Source organism: Sminthopsis crassicaudata, chromosome 4, assembly GCF_048593235.1.
Source record: "Sminthopsis crassicaudata isolate SCR6 chromosome 4, ASM4859323v1, whole genome shotgun sequence".
Lineage (NCBI taxonomy): Eukaryota > Metazoa > Chordata > Mammalia > Dasyuromorphia > Dasyuridae > Sminthopsis > Sminthopsis crassicaudata.
This window is the reverse complement of record NC_133620.1, coordinates 448,869,800-448,890,495: the sequence shown is the minus strand read 5'-3', so window position 1 is coordinate 448,890,495 and position 20,696 is coordinate 448,869,800. Positions and strand designations below refer to the sequence as shown.

General features: G+C 42.9%; 1 protein-coding gene across 1 annotated transcript; it reads right to left on the bottom strand.

The window, feature by feature from the left end:
* Positions 1 to 382: 382 nt before the first annotated feature.
* Positions 383 to 18,651, bottom strand: C4H17orf75 (chromosome 4 C17orf75 homolog). Its single transcript, XM_074263600.1, has 10 exons — positions 18,418 to 18,651; positions 16,233 to 16,313; positions 12,019 to 12,144; positions 11,530 to 11,673; positions 9,313 to 9,370; positions 7,616 to 7,735; positions 6,478 to 6,542; positions 5,499 to 5,635; positions 4,626 to 4,729; positions 383 to 2,302 (listed from the first exon to the last, which is right to left on the bottom strand). The coding sequence occupies exons 1-10, from the start codon at positions 18,576 to 18,578 to the stop codon at positions 2,084 to 2,086; spliced, it is 1,215 nt and encodes a 404-aa protein (XP_074119701.1). The 5' UTR covers positions 18,579 to 18,651; the 3' UTR covers positions 383 to 2,083.
* Between the last annotated feature and the right edge of the window lie 2,045 nt (positions 18,652 to 20,696).

Genomic DNA, 20,696 nt, shown 5'->3' with positions numbered 1-20,696 from the left:
TGGTTTTATCCTGCCTAGGAAGTATTATTTCAGAAGGTAATTATGTAACAGGGTGGGGACCATTTTATCCTCCCAGTCAAAAAATCCCTTTAAAGAAAATGGAATTTTCACTAATCAATAAGACTAAAGCCCGAGGAAATGTCATCTTGAGAACTGAAATGTTTCTCCCGGTCACTTAATTCAAGGTGTTTTTATTCCTGCAAAAGTCAGGCATCATTTGGTGGGTAAAATGATTGAAGCAGGGGAAGGAGGATGGAGGAAGAGGAAATGAAGCAACTTGGGATTTTAAGTGTGGTGGGTCTAACTTTCTCGATGGAGAATAAGGAAAATGTCCTTATCTGTCCCACGCTATGTGTGCCAACAAAAAGAGAAAGTTCAGAACTGCTATTCAGAAGGTAACCTTTATTTTAAAGGCAATAAAAATCTCCCATGAATGAAATGGATGTCATTTTTGAAAATCCATGTAATTTTTAAAAATACAATAACAAAAAGCTAAGTTTTGCTGGGGGAGACAGGGTTGGACCTAGAATTGTATTGTTCCAAATAACTCAGCATAAGGTAATCACAATCTTCCCACACACATACACCAAAAAAAAGAAAAAAAATTCTTCAATATATAGCACAGTAAAGCACACATAGCAGGCGCTTAATAAATGTTTCCTAGATGAATTTCTGGTCTTAGAGGGTAAAAAGTAGGAAACACTGTCATTCATTCTGAAGAGGCAGATCACTGTTTTAACTCTGCACTTAATAGGAATTTATGGAAATTTAAAATGATTCTTCAGTCTTTCATGACTCTTCTACATCCCCAGGGCAGGAAAAATGTAAGATTTATGTTTCCTCTTACAAGCTTATAGAATCTCCTCTGAGCCTAGGGAAAGAGGAATCGGCATAAAGGCAGGAGTCTGGGTAGAGCCTTTCAAATCCTCTATTCTATGACTGAGAGAACTAAATAATAATGATCAAAAGGGTTTTATTTAAATAGCTATACACAAGGAAAACCACTGCTACATCTGTGTAACTGTAATCTGTTCCAGTGGAAAGAAGATATCCAAATCTTTTGAGAGCAGACTTTCCATTGATTTGGTGCAAAACAATTTGAGGACAAGAATGAAAATACAGAAATCAAAAATCAATGTCCAAGTCCGAATGTAATGAAGAATCTCTGTTGAGTGTCTGAAGTTACATGTTGCCAGCAGAATGTCTTGGCTTCTCTTTTTCCCATCCATAATCACTCAAAGGTCAAACAACCAACCAGCCAACTAAGTAAACTATTCAAGCATTTTCAGCTTTATGAAAAAAAAAAAGTCTATTCTCCATAGTCTGTTTGGTTCATTTTTGTGGCTGTCCTAAAAACCAGCTAATGTTTTCCCTTCACATTGGTATATCTACTCTACAAGGTCATTTTACAATTTGTTACAAATTCAAGTTTTATTTGCACATCAGCACCAGGGCTGACCATATCGTCACTGCCATTATCCAACAGAATACATCAGGCACCCACAGAGTGCAAAGCTTTTAAGACATGGGCTACGGTCTAGCCCTGTCTTTGGAATGCTTTTGTGAAGCTAGTCTGCCCCAAGTTTAGAACTGTATCTTCTCCAAGCAGCTACAAAATGCTAAATCCTGTGGTGATTGAGAATGAATCATGATTTTCTGCTAGGGGAAATGTCTTAATAGTGTTTTAAACAGAAGAATGGACTAAAGAGAAAGATTACAGAATCTCTGTGAGCCTACAAAAATAGGATTGCCCACATAAAGGCAGGGAATGAGAGACATCAGATAGCCCCTGGTGGTCCCTTTCAACCCCAAGATTCTATGATTGATGAGGCTAAAAGCTGACAAAGAGAATAACTATGTTCTTGCACATTTTTATCCCTAAGATTCAAAGGAAAATGTTCTCACTGATTTTTACATGATTTAAACTATCAAAAGACTGCAAGGTAGAATTAGTCTGATATCACCTAATGCTTTTGGAGAGCATAACCCACTGTGACAAAGACAAATTGGTTCCCATCAATCACAAGAAGATGACAGAACAATACAAGACTGTAGCAATTTCAGAGTAGATAAAAACAAATGATCAACAAGTCTGGGCCACAGCTGCTTCTTTCATGAATTCTTCAAGGGCCAGGATCACGTTTTTGGCTTCTGGCATTTCTTCATGCTCCACTTTTACTATTTTCAGTAGGATGTCTCCACTGCCACAGTTCTTCAGAAATAAGTAACACTTAAACAAGGCATAATGATTCATTTCTGCCTGGCGAATAAATCTCTTCAGGTTGTTTGTGTCTTGGATAGCCTAGAAAAAACATTAGATGAGTTGAAGGTATGTTGTTTTCATCTTTGTAGAGGGTCGGGAATTAATAACAAGGTCTAAATAATGCTTAAGAATCATCTGAAATGCAACGAGCTAGGAAATATGATAAAAATGGAAGAAACTCATTGCTGGACAGGTTATGTGAAGAAAGGCACATTAAGTTGCCATCGGTCAATTGATTCAACCATCCAGAAAGCAGTTAAGACTTAAGAAAAGTTCATACATGTATATACAGGATATAGGTTTATATTTTATATATATATAATGATATAGGAGACACATTTATAGGCACAGAATAAGAGATCGTACTACTGGAACTACATCCCAAGGAAGTTTTTGACAGTAAAGAAAAGACCCATTGTATAAAAGGAATTATAACAACCTTGTTTATGATCATGACAATTTTGAAACAAAACATGGGTCTGATGACTGAGGAATGACTGAACAAATCACAATAAATAGAAATAATGTAAAAGTACTACACTATGAGAAAAGTTGAATATGAAGTATTTAAAGAATTTAAAGAATTTCTAAGAAGTAGTGCACGAACAAAGCAAAAAAAAAAGTACAGTGATTGCAATACTCCAAAGTTAACTTAGAGCCTAAATACATCAGTCAATGTTAGTGCCATATTACCACAATTCAATTTGTAGCCCTCCTTTCTGCTAACAACTGAAGTTCAAATTGCTTTCTCTAGAAGTGTATTTTGTAAAGTGATTTTTCTGGCTATTTGTTGGGAAATATCTCTTGTTATATTGAAACAAAATGTATCCTTCAGTTTGTTTTTTAAATGAAATTTAAGAAACGAATCTTTTGTGGAACATAACATATATTGTCAGACTACACTTCCTCAATTGCTAAAACTACTTTTTTTTCCTCTCAGTTTTCTTTTTTTAAAAAAATTCTGTCACATAGGATGATCCCTAGGGAGAAGAAAGAAGAGCAATATTTTTTAAATGACATAAGAACAAAACAAAAAAATAGCAAAATTTTTTAGAAAAATATACTTAAACAATATAACAAGAGATATTTCCCAACAAACAAAAGTCGAATATGAAGAATTTAAAGAAACAGAAAGATTTCTAAGGTACACACACATAGGACAAATAACTTGGGTGAGTGCTCTGAACAACAGTCTTTGAGGCAAACCTAAGCTTGGCATTAGAACAAGCCTGTTGGAGCTCTGCTCTCTGCCTCTGCAGATAAGTCTTAGGGCCCTGCCTGAGACATGGGGAGGGCAACCAACTTTTCCAGGGACATAGCTGGTGAGTATCAGGCAGGATTCAAACCTTGGTCTCCCTGTCTCCAAGCTCAGCAGTCCATGCACCAAGCTACATTGCTTCCAATATTTTCACAAAAATATCAATCTCTCTCTCTTAGTGCAAAACTGTTTCCACTTGGAAAATGAACACTAATACATTGTTGGTGAAGTGAATTGATCTACCCATTATGGAGAACAATTTGGATCTATGCCCAAACGGTTGTAAAACTGTGCATACTCTTTGATCCAGCAGTGCCATTTCAGGGTTTCCATGCCCCAAAAAATCATAAAAAAGGGAAAAGATCCACATGTTCAAAGTTGTTTATAGCAACCCTTTCTGTAGTAACAAGGAACTGAAAGCTGAGTGGATACCCATTGGTTGGGGAATGCTGAATAAGTTATGGTATATGAATGTTAATGAATATTATTGTTCTATAAGAAACGATCAGTAGGATAATTTCAAAGAGGCTTGGGAACAATTACAGGAACTGATGCTGAGTGAAGTGAGCAGAACCAGGAGATCATTGTACACGGGGACAAGACTGTGTGATGATCAACTCTAATGGACATGACTCTTTTCAACAATGAGATGATTCAGGCCAAATCCAATAGACTTGTGATGGAGAGAGCCATCCAGAGAGAGGCCTTTGGGGACTGAATATGAATCACAACAAAGTATTTTCACCTTTTTTGTTGTTGTTTGTTGCTTGCTTTTTGTTTTTTGTTTCCCTCACTTTTTTTCTTTTTGATCTGATTTTTCTTGTGCAGCATGATATATGTGGAAATATGTATAGAAAAAAAAATTAGAATTGGGCAAGTGGAACCTAATGACTCAATGAGATATCAAGAAACAATTAAACAAAGTAAAAAAAAATTTAAATTAAAAAAATTTTTTTTCCTTGAAATTGCCACCACATTCAACTCAGTAAGCAAGAAATTACATCATTCAATATCTCCTGTGCACTAAACATTTGAAAATGGATGATAAACATTTCTACAGAAGACTTACACCATCAAGAGAGAACCAGATCAACAATAAGTTACCTTCAGTTTGAAGTTCTCTAGGATTTGTCGGAAAAGAAATGGATTGCCACCTTCTGCAGCATTCAGAAACGCCTGCATCCAGTCCTCACAAAACTTGTTGCTTCCTATAAAACAGAGAACAGTGAAAAACAATAATATCTGAAGTTTGCAGAGCACTGAAAGATTTGCTCAACTTAAATCACCTTAGTGTCCTGACCATCCTTGGATAGAAGTACCACAGGTATGGTTATTATCACGGCAGATAGGAAAACTGAGGCTCAGAGAAGCTCACATGGCTTGCCCAGGACCCCTCAATCAGAAGGAAACTCAATGTTCACCTTATTTAACCCCTACTTTATAGATGACGAAACTGAGGTCCTCACATCACATATGTAGTAAACCTTAGAAGCATAATTTGAACCCAAATCTTCTTGATACTATAGTATTTGAACTCAGATCTTCTTGGCTCCCAATGCTTCTACTTCACTCTGTTGCTTCCTTATGCAGACACACACTACAAAGGGTGTTATGTTCCCTGTAATAGTAAGATATTAACCACCATTTTCCACTATAAATTTCTCATACCCTACTCCTTTAAGTAATTTACTATTACTGTCAGAGGTGTGAAACAATTAAAAAAAATTTTTTTAATAGATTTTTAAAAAATTCTTTGTTACAAAGCATAATTCACTAAGTAGGGGAATGAGGGACAGCATCTATCTGGAAATAAAGATGCTCTAAAAACAAAAAATATTAATACTTTTTTTTAAAAACAAGAGCCTAAAAAATGGAAGATAGAAGGTAAAGCTTTGCATGATCTGTTCTTACCCTACAGCACGAACATTCAATTTCCAAAATAAACCACCAAATGAGGCTTGAGCACGTCCATCTCACCTGCATTCGAAAACTGCGGCTGGGATCCACTACAGTTTATAATCACTGACTTGTGTGGCTCTTCAGTCATAGCCATGCATAAGGATGTCATCGTCCCTTCATGAATAAGTCCTTGGAGACTTGCCACACTCAGAAACCTGCCACAAAAGAGTGCTTTTTTCCAAGTGTCACTGACTCTCCCTATCTCACCCAGGTCAGAGCTGACTCTTCACAAGTCTGAACCCACCAAAGCTTAACCTGCTTTGTTTTTCCAACCTGGGCCAATGTAAGTAGCCTAATGATACCGACCCCTCCCCAGGGGCTCACCAAATTGGTGCAGATTTCACTATAAACACTTCTTTAGCCCCACTGGAGCTTAACCCGCCCAAATACTCCATCAGCCCTAGCCTCCGAAGCATTAGAAACTACAGGTGTGTACCATCATAATTAACCATGCATTAGTTTTAAAGGGTCTCAGGAAAAATGAGTATTTTTTAAAGTAAAGGTCAACAACTATGAAGCAAACTGCTAAGAAAAGTGATAGATTCAAGGTGCACAATGAGATGTACCATATTTTCAGACATGGCAATGTGCAAATTTGTTTTATTTAGCTATACTATATGGGTCACAAGGGTTTTTTGGGGGGTAAATGGGAGAAGTGGGGGGTAGTTGTGAGAAGTGGGAAGTAGTGATAAGGTTGCAAAAAAAAAAAAAAAAAGGATAAAGAAATGAAAGAAAAGAGAAAATGAAGTATTTTTTTTTAAAGTACACAGATGAAAGGTCCAGGGGAAAAAAGCATACAGACAAGGACAGTTTTGAAAGTTACATATTGAATTTATAAGCAAATTATATTCAATAGATATTTGCAGTTCCATGGACAATAAAAACAAAATATGTAGATGACACTCAAAATAAATAAATATAGAATTTTTTTTTTAATTTAAAGCAATTTGTGGGGGAAAAAAAAAGTAGTTTTTATAAAGCTTTTAGCAATTTTTACCCATTAATGTCTCTCTTTGTTTTTTCATCTGATTCTTGAACTTCAACAGGAGTGTAACTCAAAGCCTTTGAGAGAGAAATTCACTGTCAACAAGTATTTAATTTAATCAGTCATTTAGAGATCATTTAGCCCATTTAGCCTCAATTTGTAGAGGAAGACACCAAAGTCTGGATGTGACTGGATGACCTGTCCAATATCATGACAGGTCAAAAGCTACAGAACTGATATCTGAAACACCATCTCTGGATTCCAAATCCTGTGTTCCACTGTACTCTCCAAGGTGCTGAACAACAGTACCTGTCTTAAGGACTTGGTCTTTTCAACTGTTACCCAGTAAAGATTAAGGTTCCTTATTTATCCAAGTCTTTTGTCAATCTCACACAATTATCTGGATGACAAATCCAGTTAATTATTCAGATGATTTCAAATACACCTCATTGTGGGGGCAGCTAGGTGGCGTAGTGGATAGAGCACCAGGAGGACCCGAGTTCAAACCTGATCTAAGACACTTAATACTTCCTAGCTGTGTGACCCTGGGCAAGTCACTTAACCCCAACCTCAAAAAAAAAAAAAAAAAGAAAAAGAAATACAAATACACCTTATTGCTAATGTCAGAATATCTAGTTTCCATCTGAATGCTGGATATCATTGAAGGAGGCAGCAGTTGTGTTAGAGTAACCCAACACTGGAGTTGAAGGAACAGAGTTCAAATCTTACCTCTGACACATACTCCCTGTGTGATCTTAGGCAACTCACCCCGTCACAGTAACTTTATGTATAAAATTAAGTAGTCAATCTAGATGAATTCTGAAGTCTCTTCTGGCTCTAAAAAAAAAATCTATGATCCTCTGAACTCAAAAGGATACTTTTCTCCTCTCCTGCTGCTTAGGGAATTAATTCTGTTTATAAGTCTTCCTTAAAAGTACTTAGGAGATTATTATTGTGAAATTATTTAGTCTATGAAGATACATCAATTGGCAACTGACAGTGACTGAATAACTGAACTTCAAGTTTCCAAGTGAATTGTTGATGGTTACATTTGGGACAAATGGAAAGTAAATGTAAACAATGTCTGTAAACCTTTCACAGACCTTGTCAACCAGCTGCCAATAAATGAAATGTATGTATTGATACTTACAGCATGCAGGAGAAAGGTAAGCTTCTCTTGAAAGAGATGCACGACTCTCTGGATTGGGCACACTGCCGCCTCAAACCAATTGCTAAGATAGGATTTGGTGCAGGCCTCCGAGCTAACTTCCTATATATACACAGAATAAAATGCTATCATTGAACATTTTGACAAAAATGTAATACTGTCTGTCTCAACATCATTGACTGCCATAGATCCCATTTTATCTAAGATATAATATTGTCTCAACATTGTTGACAATAATAAGAGCTGCTGGATAAATACTTTTGAATGATGACATTTATCCTTCCCAGAAGAGTAAGTTTTAGTAAGAAATTTTGCTTGCAAAATGAGTATTGAGTGAAGATGACGTTCAGAAGTGACTAACAAACTGAGCTATTATGGTACTACAAAGGTTTTGGTTACAAATTGGTTTTCTCTATCTGACCCAGACTATTCATAGGCCAGTTACACTGTGATTGACACAGGAGCTTTGACTGGTTCTATTTTCTAATCTGGGCCCATCTGTCCCTCTTAGACAACCTGATGGACCCTATTCCCAGAAGCTTCACCATATTGATACCATGATTAGAGCAGACACCGATTGGGTTTAGCCCACAATAGCTCAGAACTTCTAAGCTCAAGAGATCTACCAGTTTCAACCTCCCCAGTAACCAGGTATGTGCTACTACTGTGCCTGGCTTTTAATCATGTTAAATATACTTTAAAAAAAAAAAAAAAAAAAAGTTGTACAGAACAAAGGTTTGTAATTTCATATGCAATCCTACTTTTCTGTTATTGCTTGTACAATGATTATTAATGTTCATTAAGTTCCTAATTTTTAAAAAATTTTAATCGAGAAAAAGGACTAAAAAAAGCCTAAAACAAAAATTCCCATAAATATTTTTTATTTAAAGGAATGAAATTTAAGGTGTTTCTTGTCATTTTTTCATCTGAGATAGCCATCATTCAAAGGGAAAGATGGGATGGTTGTACAAACCAAGAGGTATATTCCCAATGTTGACATCCTGGTACTGTTCTCACATTCCCCTCAGAGACCTTTATCCATGAAAGATCACTTTTCTAATCAGGTCACTTGAGCAACTGACCCATATTATTGTATTACAAGTTATCCTTCCCCCATCCCTCTCCAGAAAAGTTTATAACCCAGTCTGCCCCATGGAATAGCTCATACAGTCAAAGAGGTGCTAGTAGCCAAAGCAGTAAAACTGCTTCAAAAAAGGTTTAAATCCATTAGTGGAACAGAGCCATAGAAGGGTGCTTAGGGAAGCACTGGGATTCAGGAAATACATTTCCAGTTTCTGTGATGGACCCCAGAGCAATCCCCTCCTTCTGCAGAGTGATGTCTGAATTGATGGGCAAGGCTGCATGAGCGGCAGAGCAATGCACTGGGCAGCTGAGATCCCTGTTTCCACCTGCTCAGTGGGCATCATTCACATGTCATCTCATTGCATGAGCTGAATCACCAACATTTAGTTGGGAGGGAAAGCTGCAGAGCCATAAAGTGGAACACACAGGGCTGGTGGATTTGCTTTGCCTCAGTAGTGAACTCCCTGTCTGCCTTAGAGCAACATATATTGAGGATTCTTGGTGGCCACCTGGAAATGTTCTGCAAATAGAGCAGAACCATGACATTCAACAGTATTAATCTCCCATGCTTAAAAAGATGAAGTCAGGCTTTTTACCTTGCCATCCACATTTGTCTTCAGGCCTTGGATGTATCTGTCCAACTCAAGTCTGAAAGTATGATCTTAAGGAACAATAATAATAAATAACAGAAGTGACAGCTAGCATTTATATGGCACTTTAAGGTCTGCAAAACACTTTGCAATATCTCATTTTATCCTTATAACAATCCCAGGCCATTTGTGCTACTATTATTACTATTTTATAGATGAGGAAACTAAGGCAGTCAGAGGTTAAGTGCCTTGCCCAGGATCCCATAGCTAGTCTCTGAGCCTGGATTTTAACTCAGGCCTTCCTGGCTCTAGGTGTGCACTGTTCAGTCACTGTACCACCTAGCTGCTTAGTGATTATAATAATAATAATAAATAAATAATAATAATAAGAGATAAACCAAGATGCTGTTCTGGCTTTCAAAATAAAATATAAAACCTCTCAATTTACAAACACTATGAATTAAAACAACCTCCAAAAGTGGCCTTTGGGAAATGACAGAGGCCTGGTGGCTGCAGGGCCCACTGGATTCCAGTCCTCCCCCAGCATCTCCTGTACTGGACTAGGATAAGCGAGCCCACTTAAACTTTTGTTGCTGTCCTTGGCTCCCTCAGCCGAAGGTGACAGTGGAGGTACTGAGCTCATACATCAAACTTTCCTCACCTGGGAATTCTCTCTACTACTGAAATCACAAGTTCTTATTACTATCTCTATGGGCAGTAACACCCCTTGAATGACTCAGAGAAAGGAAGACACTCAATGAAAAAAGGAATTTAAGTCAAAGGATTTGCACAGAAAGTTTTAAAAAGAAGAAAAGCAAATTGTTGATAATCACTTTTAAAAACACTCAGCCTTACTAACGATCATCTTTGAAGTATCCTTCATAGCCAACAAGTGGACAAAAACAAATAAAAACCAAATATAATTCTGGAGGGATTGTGAAGAAATGGGTCCACTAATTCATTGCTGGTAGAATTGCAAGTTTGTGAAATCTCTTGGGAAAGCACTTTAACAGGTAGTAAAAATTACAAAAATCACCATAAACTCTGACCCCATAATTTCACTGTCGAAAATTTATCCGGAGAGTTTTATCAATTGCAAAAATAAGGAATAATCTATTCAAAGATTTTCATCAGCAATTTTATATCTAATTGTAAAAAACAAACAAAAAAAAATGGAAATAACCTAAATGTCTAACCATAGGGAAATGGTTAACTTATGCTATGATCATGCAAAGAAATATTGTAAGGTAATGAGAATGGACATGTACAAGAAATACAAAGAAATCTAAAAAGTCCATAATAAAAAAAAATGAAAAAATAAGAACAAGAGGAATAGAATACACACTAACTACAATTATAAAAGGAAAAGTGAATTAATCTTTCATAGGCAATTTACACAATAACTATAGTAATTGTAAAGAAAATCAATTCAATATTCTAATCAATTTAGCTACCAATCATGACTTCAGAGGAATAACTATAAAGAGGATTGCCTCTTGGCAAAAAGTGGTGGGTTACAGATACAAAATGAAAGATACATTTTCAGACACTGTTAATACATTGATCTGTTTTGCTTAATTTTACTTATTTGTTATAAAGGAGAGTGGATTAAAAGTGATAGTGATGTTTTCTTTTAAATCAACATTAAATATTAATTAAAAATTAAACATTTTTAAAAAGTAATTAAACACAAATTGCCAAAGAATGCTATTGGAAATTTAAGAGGAAAGGCCCAAAAGTGTTATAATATTGTATGCGTTGAATTTAATTAATTTATATATATGTAAAAAGGTCACAAAAAAGTTTAGAGGTTAATATTGATGTTTGCTTTCAATAAAATATTTAATGAACTAATCAACAAGCATTTTAAAGTACCTAAATGGCCAGAAATTGTGCTGTAAATTTTTTTAAATTAATAAAGCATCTGGAGGATGACTTCCTTTTCCTCACCTATATCCCCTCCCCAGCCCACCAGCGCTTCCTAAATCCTCAGTGGTTCAGGGCAAAGGAAGCTTTCATTCTCTACTCTCTCCCTAAGGCTACTTAATATATACTTTTCCATTCCATTAATTAATAATGTAAATTTTTAAAAATAAAATGAATGAAAGCTCATGGTAATGATATTGTGAAACTCTGAGGACGAAAAATCAATGGAAATCCATCTTCTGTTTTACTCTTCTGACTTGGCCTTCCTGCCATTTTCGGAGACAAAGAAAAGGATATAGCTCAAGTCCTTTTTCGGACCCTCCTAAGAAACACACTATATACTCAGGAGTGTCAGGTGCAGACTCTGCAGTCGCTGTTTCTAGAAGCGGTTTGGCTTGCTGGAAAAGGCAATAATAGCAACCAACCCGGGAATCTGGAAGACTGGGGGGAAGGGTGGCAAGAGGGGGTAAAAAAAAGTCAAAGGCTGGTGACTCATCCTGTGGCCAACATGCATCTCCTTTAGCAGACTGCCAGCTTCATCTGTTATCTGCACTGGGAATCTGCCCACCTCCTTATCATGTCTTAAGTTAAATACTTGAAAGGGAAAGGTTAAGTGGATTGCTAGTATTAACTTAATTAACTAATTAAGGGGGGATGAATCAAGAGTCACAGTTTTCTTGCTGTGATCAAGATGGGTCTAGACATAGAGTCAGCCAAGTACTTGTCAGCCAGGGAGAGCAGGCCTGGAGGGAACTGCTTATCCCCTCCATCAGGCCCGGTCCTTACCTCAGCTCCACTGATGTAACATTACCCAACCCTTCAAAGACAGCTCCTTTGGACAGACGCTTAGCGATGGCGCTCCGGAGCTCTGGCTCTGCTTCCGACGGCAAATTAGTGTCTACCAAGGAAAGGCTTTTAAAAGAAACAAACAAAATGAAAGCATATGTGTGTATGTGTATGCATGTCTGTATGTGTGTGTATACATTTGCTTCACATAAATTAACGTATTTGTTCCTTGCCAAGGGAGTTTGGGATTTGCAATGACAAGCAGCCGAACGTCCGAGGAAGCTAGGAGGCTTTTCAGGGAGCGGATGTGAAGGCCTCAGAGTTGGGAAGGGTCACGAGTCATCAAATCCAAGCCTGTGATTTACACAGAGGCTAAGGGAGCTGCCTCAGTCATCCAGCTAGGACGTATCTGAGGCAACGTTCGAAGCCAGGATAGTGACTACTCTATCCGTACTGTCTGTCTCTCTGCCAGAGATTCTTACAGTTCTTATGCAGCACGGACCTTTTGGCAGCAATCCAGGAAAGCCAAATAGGCCCCTTCTCTAGAAAATGTTTTAAGTGCTTAAAATATACAGGACGAAAAAAAGAAGCCAATCATAATGAAATTTCGTTATCAAAATATTCTTTAAAAATCTGCAGACTCTAGGTTAAAGACCCTGCTCTATGCTGTTTACTTGGTGCCATGGGGGTTAATTGGGTGACCACACCAACTACCTTCCGCATCACCATTCATGAAGCTAGTTTCAAACATTTGGTCAACTGAGTTTTCTGTAGGAAATAAAAACCAAAAATCTCAAATTTGAGTCCAGATGAAATTCAATTAATCAATCATTGCTTAAGCACCCACTGGGGCACACCAAGTTCTAAGGTGGAAGTTCAACAGATACAACTCTACTCCAATGGGGAAGAGGAAGGGAAAGGTCATTTCCAGAGCTAACTCTAAGAGAATCCCTGGCAAAATGCTGGGGGCAATCTGAGGAGGGAGGCATCCCTTTCTGCTGGGCTTCTTGGGAAGCAGGCCTAGAAGGGCGAGTGGTAGGGGAGCCCTCTTAAGACACTGAAGTGAGCTGAGGTACCACCTCACACCTCCCAGACTGGCTAAGATGACAAGAAAAGATAAAGGTAAACGTTGGAGGGGCTGTGGGAAAACTGGGGCACTGATGCATTGTTGGAGGAGTTGTGAATGAAGCCACCCATGAAAGCAATTTGGAACTTGGCCCAAAGGGCTATCAAACTGTGACCTTTGATCCTTTGATCCATCAGTGTCTCTACTGGGCCTGTATCCCAAAGAGATCATAAAAGAGGGAAAAGGACCCATGTGTGCAGATGTTTGTAGCAGCCCTTTTCTTCATGGCAAGGAACTAGAAACTGTCCATCAGTTAAGGAATGGCTTAATAAGTTATGAGATAAGAAGAAATGGAATATTATTGTTCTATGAGAAATGATGAGTGTACACGGCAACCAGATTATAGGATGATCAATTCTGATGGATGTGGCTCTTTTCAACAATGAGATGATTCAAGGCAATTCCAATAGACTTGTGATGGAAAGAACCATATGCATCTAGGGAGAGAACTACGGGAGTGGATCACAACATAGTATTTTCACTTTTTTGTTGCTGTTTATTTGCCTGTTTTTTTCCCTCATTTTTCCCCCTTTTGATCTGATCAAATGTGGCAGTAGTTTTAGAAGAATTACACATGTATAACCTATAATAGATTACTTGCTGTCTAGGAGAGAGGGGAGGTGGGAGGGAGGAAGAAAAATTTGCAAGGGTAGATGTTGAAAACTATCTTTGCTTGTATTTTGAAAAATAAAAAGCTATTTTTTTTAAACACAGAGATGAGAAAGACCAGGGCAAGAACATATTACAAGATTTGTCCAGTTTACTTAAGAGGTAGAGTAGATGCAATAGAGAGAGCAGAGGCTGAAAAGATGAATGGAGACTCAAGGGCAGGGGCCCTTGACTGAAGGATTGTTCAGTTATCAACAATCACTTATTAAGCACTTATCATGTGCCAGGCTCTGTGCTCAATGCTGCATCCCTGGGGAGGAACATCTCACGGGCTCGGAAATCATGTGTCTTCGGGTAGGAGAAAGGGAGTCACTCCGGATCCCCGAGCCCAAGAAGTGCCCGACCCGAGGGGGCATTAAAGCTCACTGTGCAGGGAAGGACGGCAGAGAACAGGCAGGAGGAGGAGGCTCTGGGTGGGAGGCTATCGCAGAGGCTCAGGGACGCTTTGGGAACGCAAAGGATCAGCAGGTGCTGGAGCAGAGACTCGGCAGGCTGTGACGAATGAGGGAGGGAACTCCAAAGTGTCTCTGAAGTTCTGAGTTGGGTGACAGTGAGGATGGAGGTACCAAAGGCAAAAATGGAGGAGGGCAGGTCTGGGGAAGATGAGTCCTGGAGTGGGACATGACATCAAGGGGGAGAAAGGCAGCTGGAAAGATGGGCCTGGAGCTCTGGGAGAGGCTGGGGGAGAACAGGATTTGGGAATCTCTGGCCTGGCAGTGATACCCATGAAAGGGAAAAGGCTCAAGGAGAGAGCTCGCAGGGAAAGCCCTTCTCGAGGACAAAGGAAGAGAAAAGAGACAGAGAAGGGACAGGCAGGGAGAAGACCATGAGGGTGCAATGTTCCAGAAGCCAAGGGAAGGGGTCCCGGGGGGGCTGGAGGGGAGTCATGGCAAATGCCTCAGAGGGAAGCAGGAGAAGAATACAAGAGGGAAGAAAAGGTTCCTGCTGACCTTGGGGAGAGCTATTTCTGGAGCCCAGCAGGGACAGAAGCCAGATTACAATGGCCCACAAAGAGACTACGTCATGGAGGAGTGACAGCAGCGGCATTCGCGGAACGCAAAAGAGCAACAATCTGAAGGGGAGAGAGATCCAGCACGAAATTCAGAACTGGCAATCTGTGAATGTGTCCGTGGTCTATAGCCGGGCTGGGGAGTAGGTAAAGATGCAAAAAGAATGGAGCAAAGTCACAGAGGCGAGGGCTGCAGCAAGCCCAGACAGGGTGGGCAGAGACCGTGGGGGTGCAGGGGAGGTAAGTTCTGGAAGGGCCCAGCCCGGCCCTCACACCAAGTCAGAGAAAGAACTTCCTCCACTCGGATCCTGAGGCTCGCTGCGATCCCCGCACCCGAAGAGCTCCACTCTCAGCTCTGGTCGTACGCAGGTGGTGAGGGGACGTGGGGGACACCGAGCCAGCCATGGTGTGTGATGCTCCCCAGGCCTTTCGCAGGGCTGTGTGACCTTGGGCTTATCCCCCCCCCCCCAGCTGCACATAAAACACGGGGCTGGGCTTCTTCCAGAACCTCTGAGCCTCAGGTCACTCATCTGTGAAAACAAGGAGCCTAGACAAGAGGCTCTTACAAGTGTACCACAAACTCCAGAATGACGGCCCAGGCTCACACGGAGTAGAGGGTGAAAAGCAAAATTATAAAACGAAATTTGGAACAGTTCTGACAGGGAGGGAGCGGACCTGCAAACTCACTGATACAGGGGACTGTCAGGCAATAAAAAGTCCCTCTACCACCAGGTGACATTCTGTAACTTATCTTTCGCTGTCTGGAGCAGAATTGTCAAACACAAGGCTCCAGGGCCTCATCCAACGTGGCCCGATGGGTATGAAGCAGATAAAAATGTAATTAGGAAACACTTCACAAATAAAAATACAACAAAAGGAGTTAATGTTAAATTAGGTTTCTAAGTTACTACTTGGCCTATAGCAATTTTTATATACGGTTTAGTGGCCCCCATTTCTGACGCGTTTGACGTCTCCGGCCTTGGGATCAAAGGGCCCAGGATGAGTCCTCGCCAGGCCCTCCTGGCTCCAAAGCCAGCTTCCACCCTCCGGGCCTCGCACTAATTACCTCTTGTAGCAATGTTCACAGAGCCCTTAAATGCAATCACTGAAATCCCACATGCGATCCCAGAAACCAAGAGAGAACAAATTCTTGTCCACTTACTGGTGCCGCAAACATGCGGACCTCCCTTTGGACTGTGGCCTTTCTTTGTATTCCTATTGCTCAGTACAATACCTGGTCCATAGCAGACATTTAAGGAGCGGTTACTGATGTGTCTGAAAATAGAGGTCTGGGTTCTTAGGGAGAGTAGGTTTACAGGTGACAGAGGAATTACTCAGTGGAGAAATCAGGATCTCTGTTTCTACAGGTCAAAACTGCACTAGAGACAGGAAAATAAGTGCTGGCTGTACCTGAAGTCCGTGGCAGACGGCGTCTCCGAGGTCAGGCTCCCCGGACTTCCGTCATCACTGTCCCCGCGTTGCGTCGGTGACCTGCAAACCACGGGATGGGCGTGGTCATTCATCCCAGAAAACTCACTACTGCGGGATTCACAGAGGAAGGGGGAGGGCGGGGAAGCTGTTAAATATCAGCAGAGAAAGCCAATGATAGAAGCCCTCCTTTTTGTACTGATGGGAACTCCGAGTGAAAGCGTGACCACAGGCAACACACCCTTGGAGTCGGACGGAAGTGTGAGGACCGTCTGATCCCCCCTGCAGAAGGCCAGTGGGCCCATCCTGGCTCACCATGGCTAACACGCAGAGGGCCCCCCCCATCTCCCTCATAACTGCAAAGGCAATCGGGCAAGAATCAGGATAATCATGGAGAACGCATGTGAGCAAGCCTTTTAAAGATACTATTTACTCCTTAGGGAGCTAAGCATATACTTGAGGTAAATATCTTACTTAGCATGATCATTTCTGCTCTTCACTCCTCTGTTTCAACTAGTACCTTGGTATTGACAAAACAGCAAGCAGCTTTTTACAGTTCTGTTGATGTTGATGAGCAACATATCTAGGCCATTTACAACTCTTTACTGTTGCTAAGTATCTTGGGGGCCGCTAGGGGGCGCAGTGGATGAAGCACCAGCCCAGAAGTCAGAAGGACCCGAGTTCAAATGCAGCCTCAGACACTTAACACTTCCTGGCTGTGTGACCCCGGGCAAGTCCCTTACCCCTATTGCCTTGGGGGGGAGGGGAGATAAGTATGTATGGTTGGGATGGATAATGACGTGTACCAACCATGAAGCTAGCTAATGGGACCCCAGCCTAAAAGATATCGCGCTGGAGCTGGCCTCCAACACCACCCCTCAGGTAACCCTGGTAAAGAGCTTAGTTAGCTGCAGTGCGCAGGAGCTCTCTCACCTGACAGGAAGTCTAACCTGCAAACCCACAGGCGGGGGGGGGGGGGGGGGGGGGGGGGGGGGCGCGGGGCGGGGGGAGGATGAAATATATTCAGAAATGAATGAGAAGAACAAACAAACAAAACTACATCAAACAATAATAGAACCTTAGCCCCGAGGTCTAGGGATAGGGCCAGAGAAAGGGAAACTGAGAGAACGGGAGACAGGAAAGGGGCAATGGCAGAGATCGGGAAGAGTGGGCAAAGAATACTGGGGTCTAAGGAGAGGAAAGGGCAGGTGACAGAAGGCTGGGGCAAGGATGGAGGAAATAACCTGGACCCCGCCGGCAGATTCAGAAACCCTGAGGGAGAAGACGATGGATGACAGGGAGACGTGGGAAGCTGAGGAGAATGAGAGGACGGGAGGAGCAATGAGCCAGGAAAGTTTTACCTTCCTTGTATCCTCAGGGATCTCAGCCCAATACATCCTTCCATCCAGACCAAGGCCACAAGCCCTATTATCCCCCTGCGTCCCCCCTCTCTCATCCCGTCTACTCTCCTCCTACTCAAGCAATAACAATCAAATCAAGACACCACCGCTGCCCCCCACTCCCCCTCAGGCATCATTATACAGATATATATATGTGTACACATTACACAAATACATACTACACATAAGTGTGCACATTTTTAATACGTTTATAGGTACATGTATGTTTCAGCACAAATGTATCCGTGTGGAGCGTGCCTGAGTCCGCCCCCGTTTTCAGGGATGCTGCCAGACTATGTATGTCTGCGCATGCAGTGTGAGTTACAGCCAGGACGCAGGTCTGTGCGGGCGTGCCTCGTGCACGTGTAGCCAGGGGTGTACACGTGCTGTGATGCAGCGGGTGCGGAGTCAGGTTAACGCATGCGCGCGATGCCCTGGAGGTGGGTCTGCATGAGGGTATGTGCGTCATAGTAATAATTATAGCTGCAAGAGCTATAAGGATTTATAGATTTCCACAAGCATTACGTCATCTGAACCCCCAACAGCCCTGAGAGGTGGGTGCTATGATTATGCCCATTTTACAGAGGAGGGAACTGAGGTACAGACGGGAATGGGTAGTTTAATCAGCTCTGTACTTCCTGACACCCGCACCGCCGCGCCCTCTGCCCTGCCCCGTGCGTAGGTGTGTGCGCGTTCCCTTCGGGAGCGTGCGCGTGCACCGGCTGAGCGGGGGAGGGGCGGGCCTGAGCCCTGCACCGGGGCCGCACCTGCTTCCGTGGTAGGCGTAGAGGCAGAAATGGCTGCTGGGGGGCTGCCCGGGCTTCCGGTTCTCCGCGCTCCCGCTCCCGCCGCCGCCGCCGGCGCCCTCCTCGCTGCTCTCCAGCTCCTTGTCGTCCCCGTCCAGGGATTCCTGCAGGGAGGGCAGCATGTCCGCGCGCCGGGGCCGGGCCGGGCCGAGCGGAGCCGAGCTGAGCCGAGCCTCAGGCCCGCGCCTGCGCGTAGGGAATGGGGGAGGAGCGCCCTGCGCGGTGTCCCGCCCTGGTGCTCCCCCTGGTGCCGGGCGGTCGCTTTGAAAGAACTCCGTCGTGCCCTCTCCCCCATGATTCCGTTCCGTGGACGCGAATGTCCGGGTGAACGCGAGAAGCCAATCAAGAATCACGTTGTTTTCTCATTTGTCAGAAATGGACCATTTCAATGGATCCATAGAGACCAATTGGCTTCCCAGGTCCAGACTGTCTGTGAGCGGAGGCTGCCTGATCCCTTCCCGGGCATTGAATGCTATAAATAAATCTTATTTTAATTCAGTCGGCTTTGATGCTGGAAGGACTTTGTTATTGGTGAGCACCATCCCCCAAACAGAACCAGCTCGCGAGTTCCCATCCTAGGAACACTGAGGCAGGGGCAACAGTGTAAAGCGTGTTTGCGCTTCCCTCCCGCAGGCCTTGCGCAGAGGCCGTCTGGCTCTTCGGAGCTCCTTCGGGTGCCGGCCTTCCCCGCCCTTCCCGCAAAACCTAAGAATGGGGTCACGTGCCCTCCAGCATCCCTTGGGTGGGAGCTTGCTTCGCGGTCCTGGGCCAACCACTTAAATCTCCCAGAAGTCTCCATTCACAAAGCGGAGGTGGTAATTGCTGTGACATAGAAATCAAATTAGATAATACATGAGTAATGGGGTCATCATTACTGGATTGGGTCGGTCCCATGGCACGTTAATGACGCTGGGACTCTTGCGGATGAGCATGATCTGGATTCTGCGATCTCTTATGGGTCCCTTGGTCTACTTCATCCGGGGACAGGAAGGGGGAGACGGGGAGGGGTGATTATGTTCTAGCTGCTTCCAGTGCACGTGTGCTCGGAGGGCCAAGCGCAACTAGATCCCCCTGGTCTGTCCCTAGGTTCCTCAGGTGAGCGAAGAGGAATAGTGAAACTGAACAGGAAAACCGAGCCATTCAGTGGAGTTTAGTCAATCTCTGTGTCTTTGTCTCTTTCCCTCTCTCTTTCTCCCCCCCACACCCCTTTTCTCTCTGAGTCCCTGTCCCTGTCTGTTTGTCTGTCTCAATGTCTCTCTTGGTCTCTCACTCTCTGTCTCTGTCTCTTTTTCTTTGTTTCTGTCTCTTGTCTCTCTCTCCCCCTCCCCCACGCCCCTTTTCTCTCTGAGTCCCTGTCCCTGTCTGTCTCTATGTCTCTCGGTCTCTCACTCTGTCTCTCTTTTTTTCTTTGTCTCTGTCTCTTGTCTCTCTCTTCCCCCCTCCCCCACACCCCGTTTCTCTCTGAGTCCCTGTCCCTGTCTGTCTGACTATGTCTCTCTCGGTCTCTCACTCTGTCTCTCTTTTTTTCTTTGTCTGTCTCTGTCTCTTGTCTCTCTCTTTCTCCCCCTCCCCCACGCCCCTTTTCTCTCTGAGTCCCTGTCCCTGTCTGTCTCTATGTCTCTCTCGGTCTCTCACTCTGTCTCTGTCTCTTGTCTCTCTCTTCCCCCCCTCCCCCACACCCCGTTTCTCTCTGAGTCCCTGTCCCTGTCTGTCTGACTATGTCTCTCTCGGTCTCTCACTCTGTCTCTCTTTTTTTCTTTGTCTGTCTCTGTCTCTTGTCTCTCTCTTCCCCCCCCTCCCCCACACCCCGTTTCTCTCTGAGTCCCTGTCCCTGTCTGTCTGACTATGTCTCTCTCGGTCTCTCACTCTGTCTCTCTTTTTTTCTTTGTCTGTCTCTGTCTCTTGTCTCTCTCTTCCCCCCCCCCTCCCCCACACCCCGTTTCTCTCTGAGTCCCTGTCCCTGTCTGTCTGACTATGTCTCTCTCGGTCTCTCACTCTGTCTCTCTTTTTTTCTTTGTCTGTCTCTGTCTCTTGTCTCTCTCTTCCCCCCCCCTCCCCCACACCCCGTTTCTCTCTGAGTCCCTGTCCCTGTCTGTCTGACTATGTCTTTCTCGGTCTCTCACTCTGTCTCTCTTTTTTTCTTTGTCTGTCTCTGTCTCTTGTCTCTCTCTTTCTCCCCCTCCCCCACGCCCCTTTTCTCTCGAGTCCCTGTCTCTGCCTCTCCCTCCCACTCCTTTGCT

Coding starts and splice junctions, on each gene's coding strand:
- C4H17orf75 (XM_074263600.1), bottom strand. CDS start 18,578: ATGCTGCCCTCCCTGCAGGAATCCCTGGACGGGGACGACAAGGAGCTG. Junction 6,543..7,615: donor TTACCTTTCTCCTGCATGCT/GTAAGTATCAAT, acceptor TCTCTCTCAAAG/GCTTTGAGTTACACTCCTGT. Junction 2,303..4,625: donor TAGAGAACTTCAAACTGAAG/GTAACTTATTGT, acceptor TGTTTTTTCTAG/GCTATCCAAGACACAAACAA.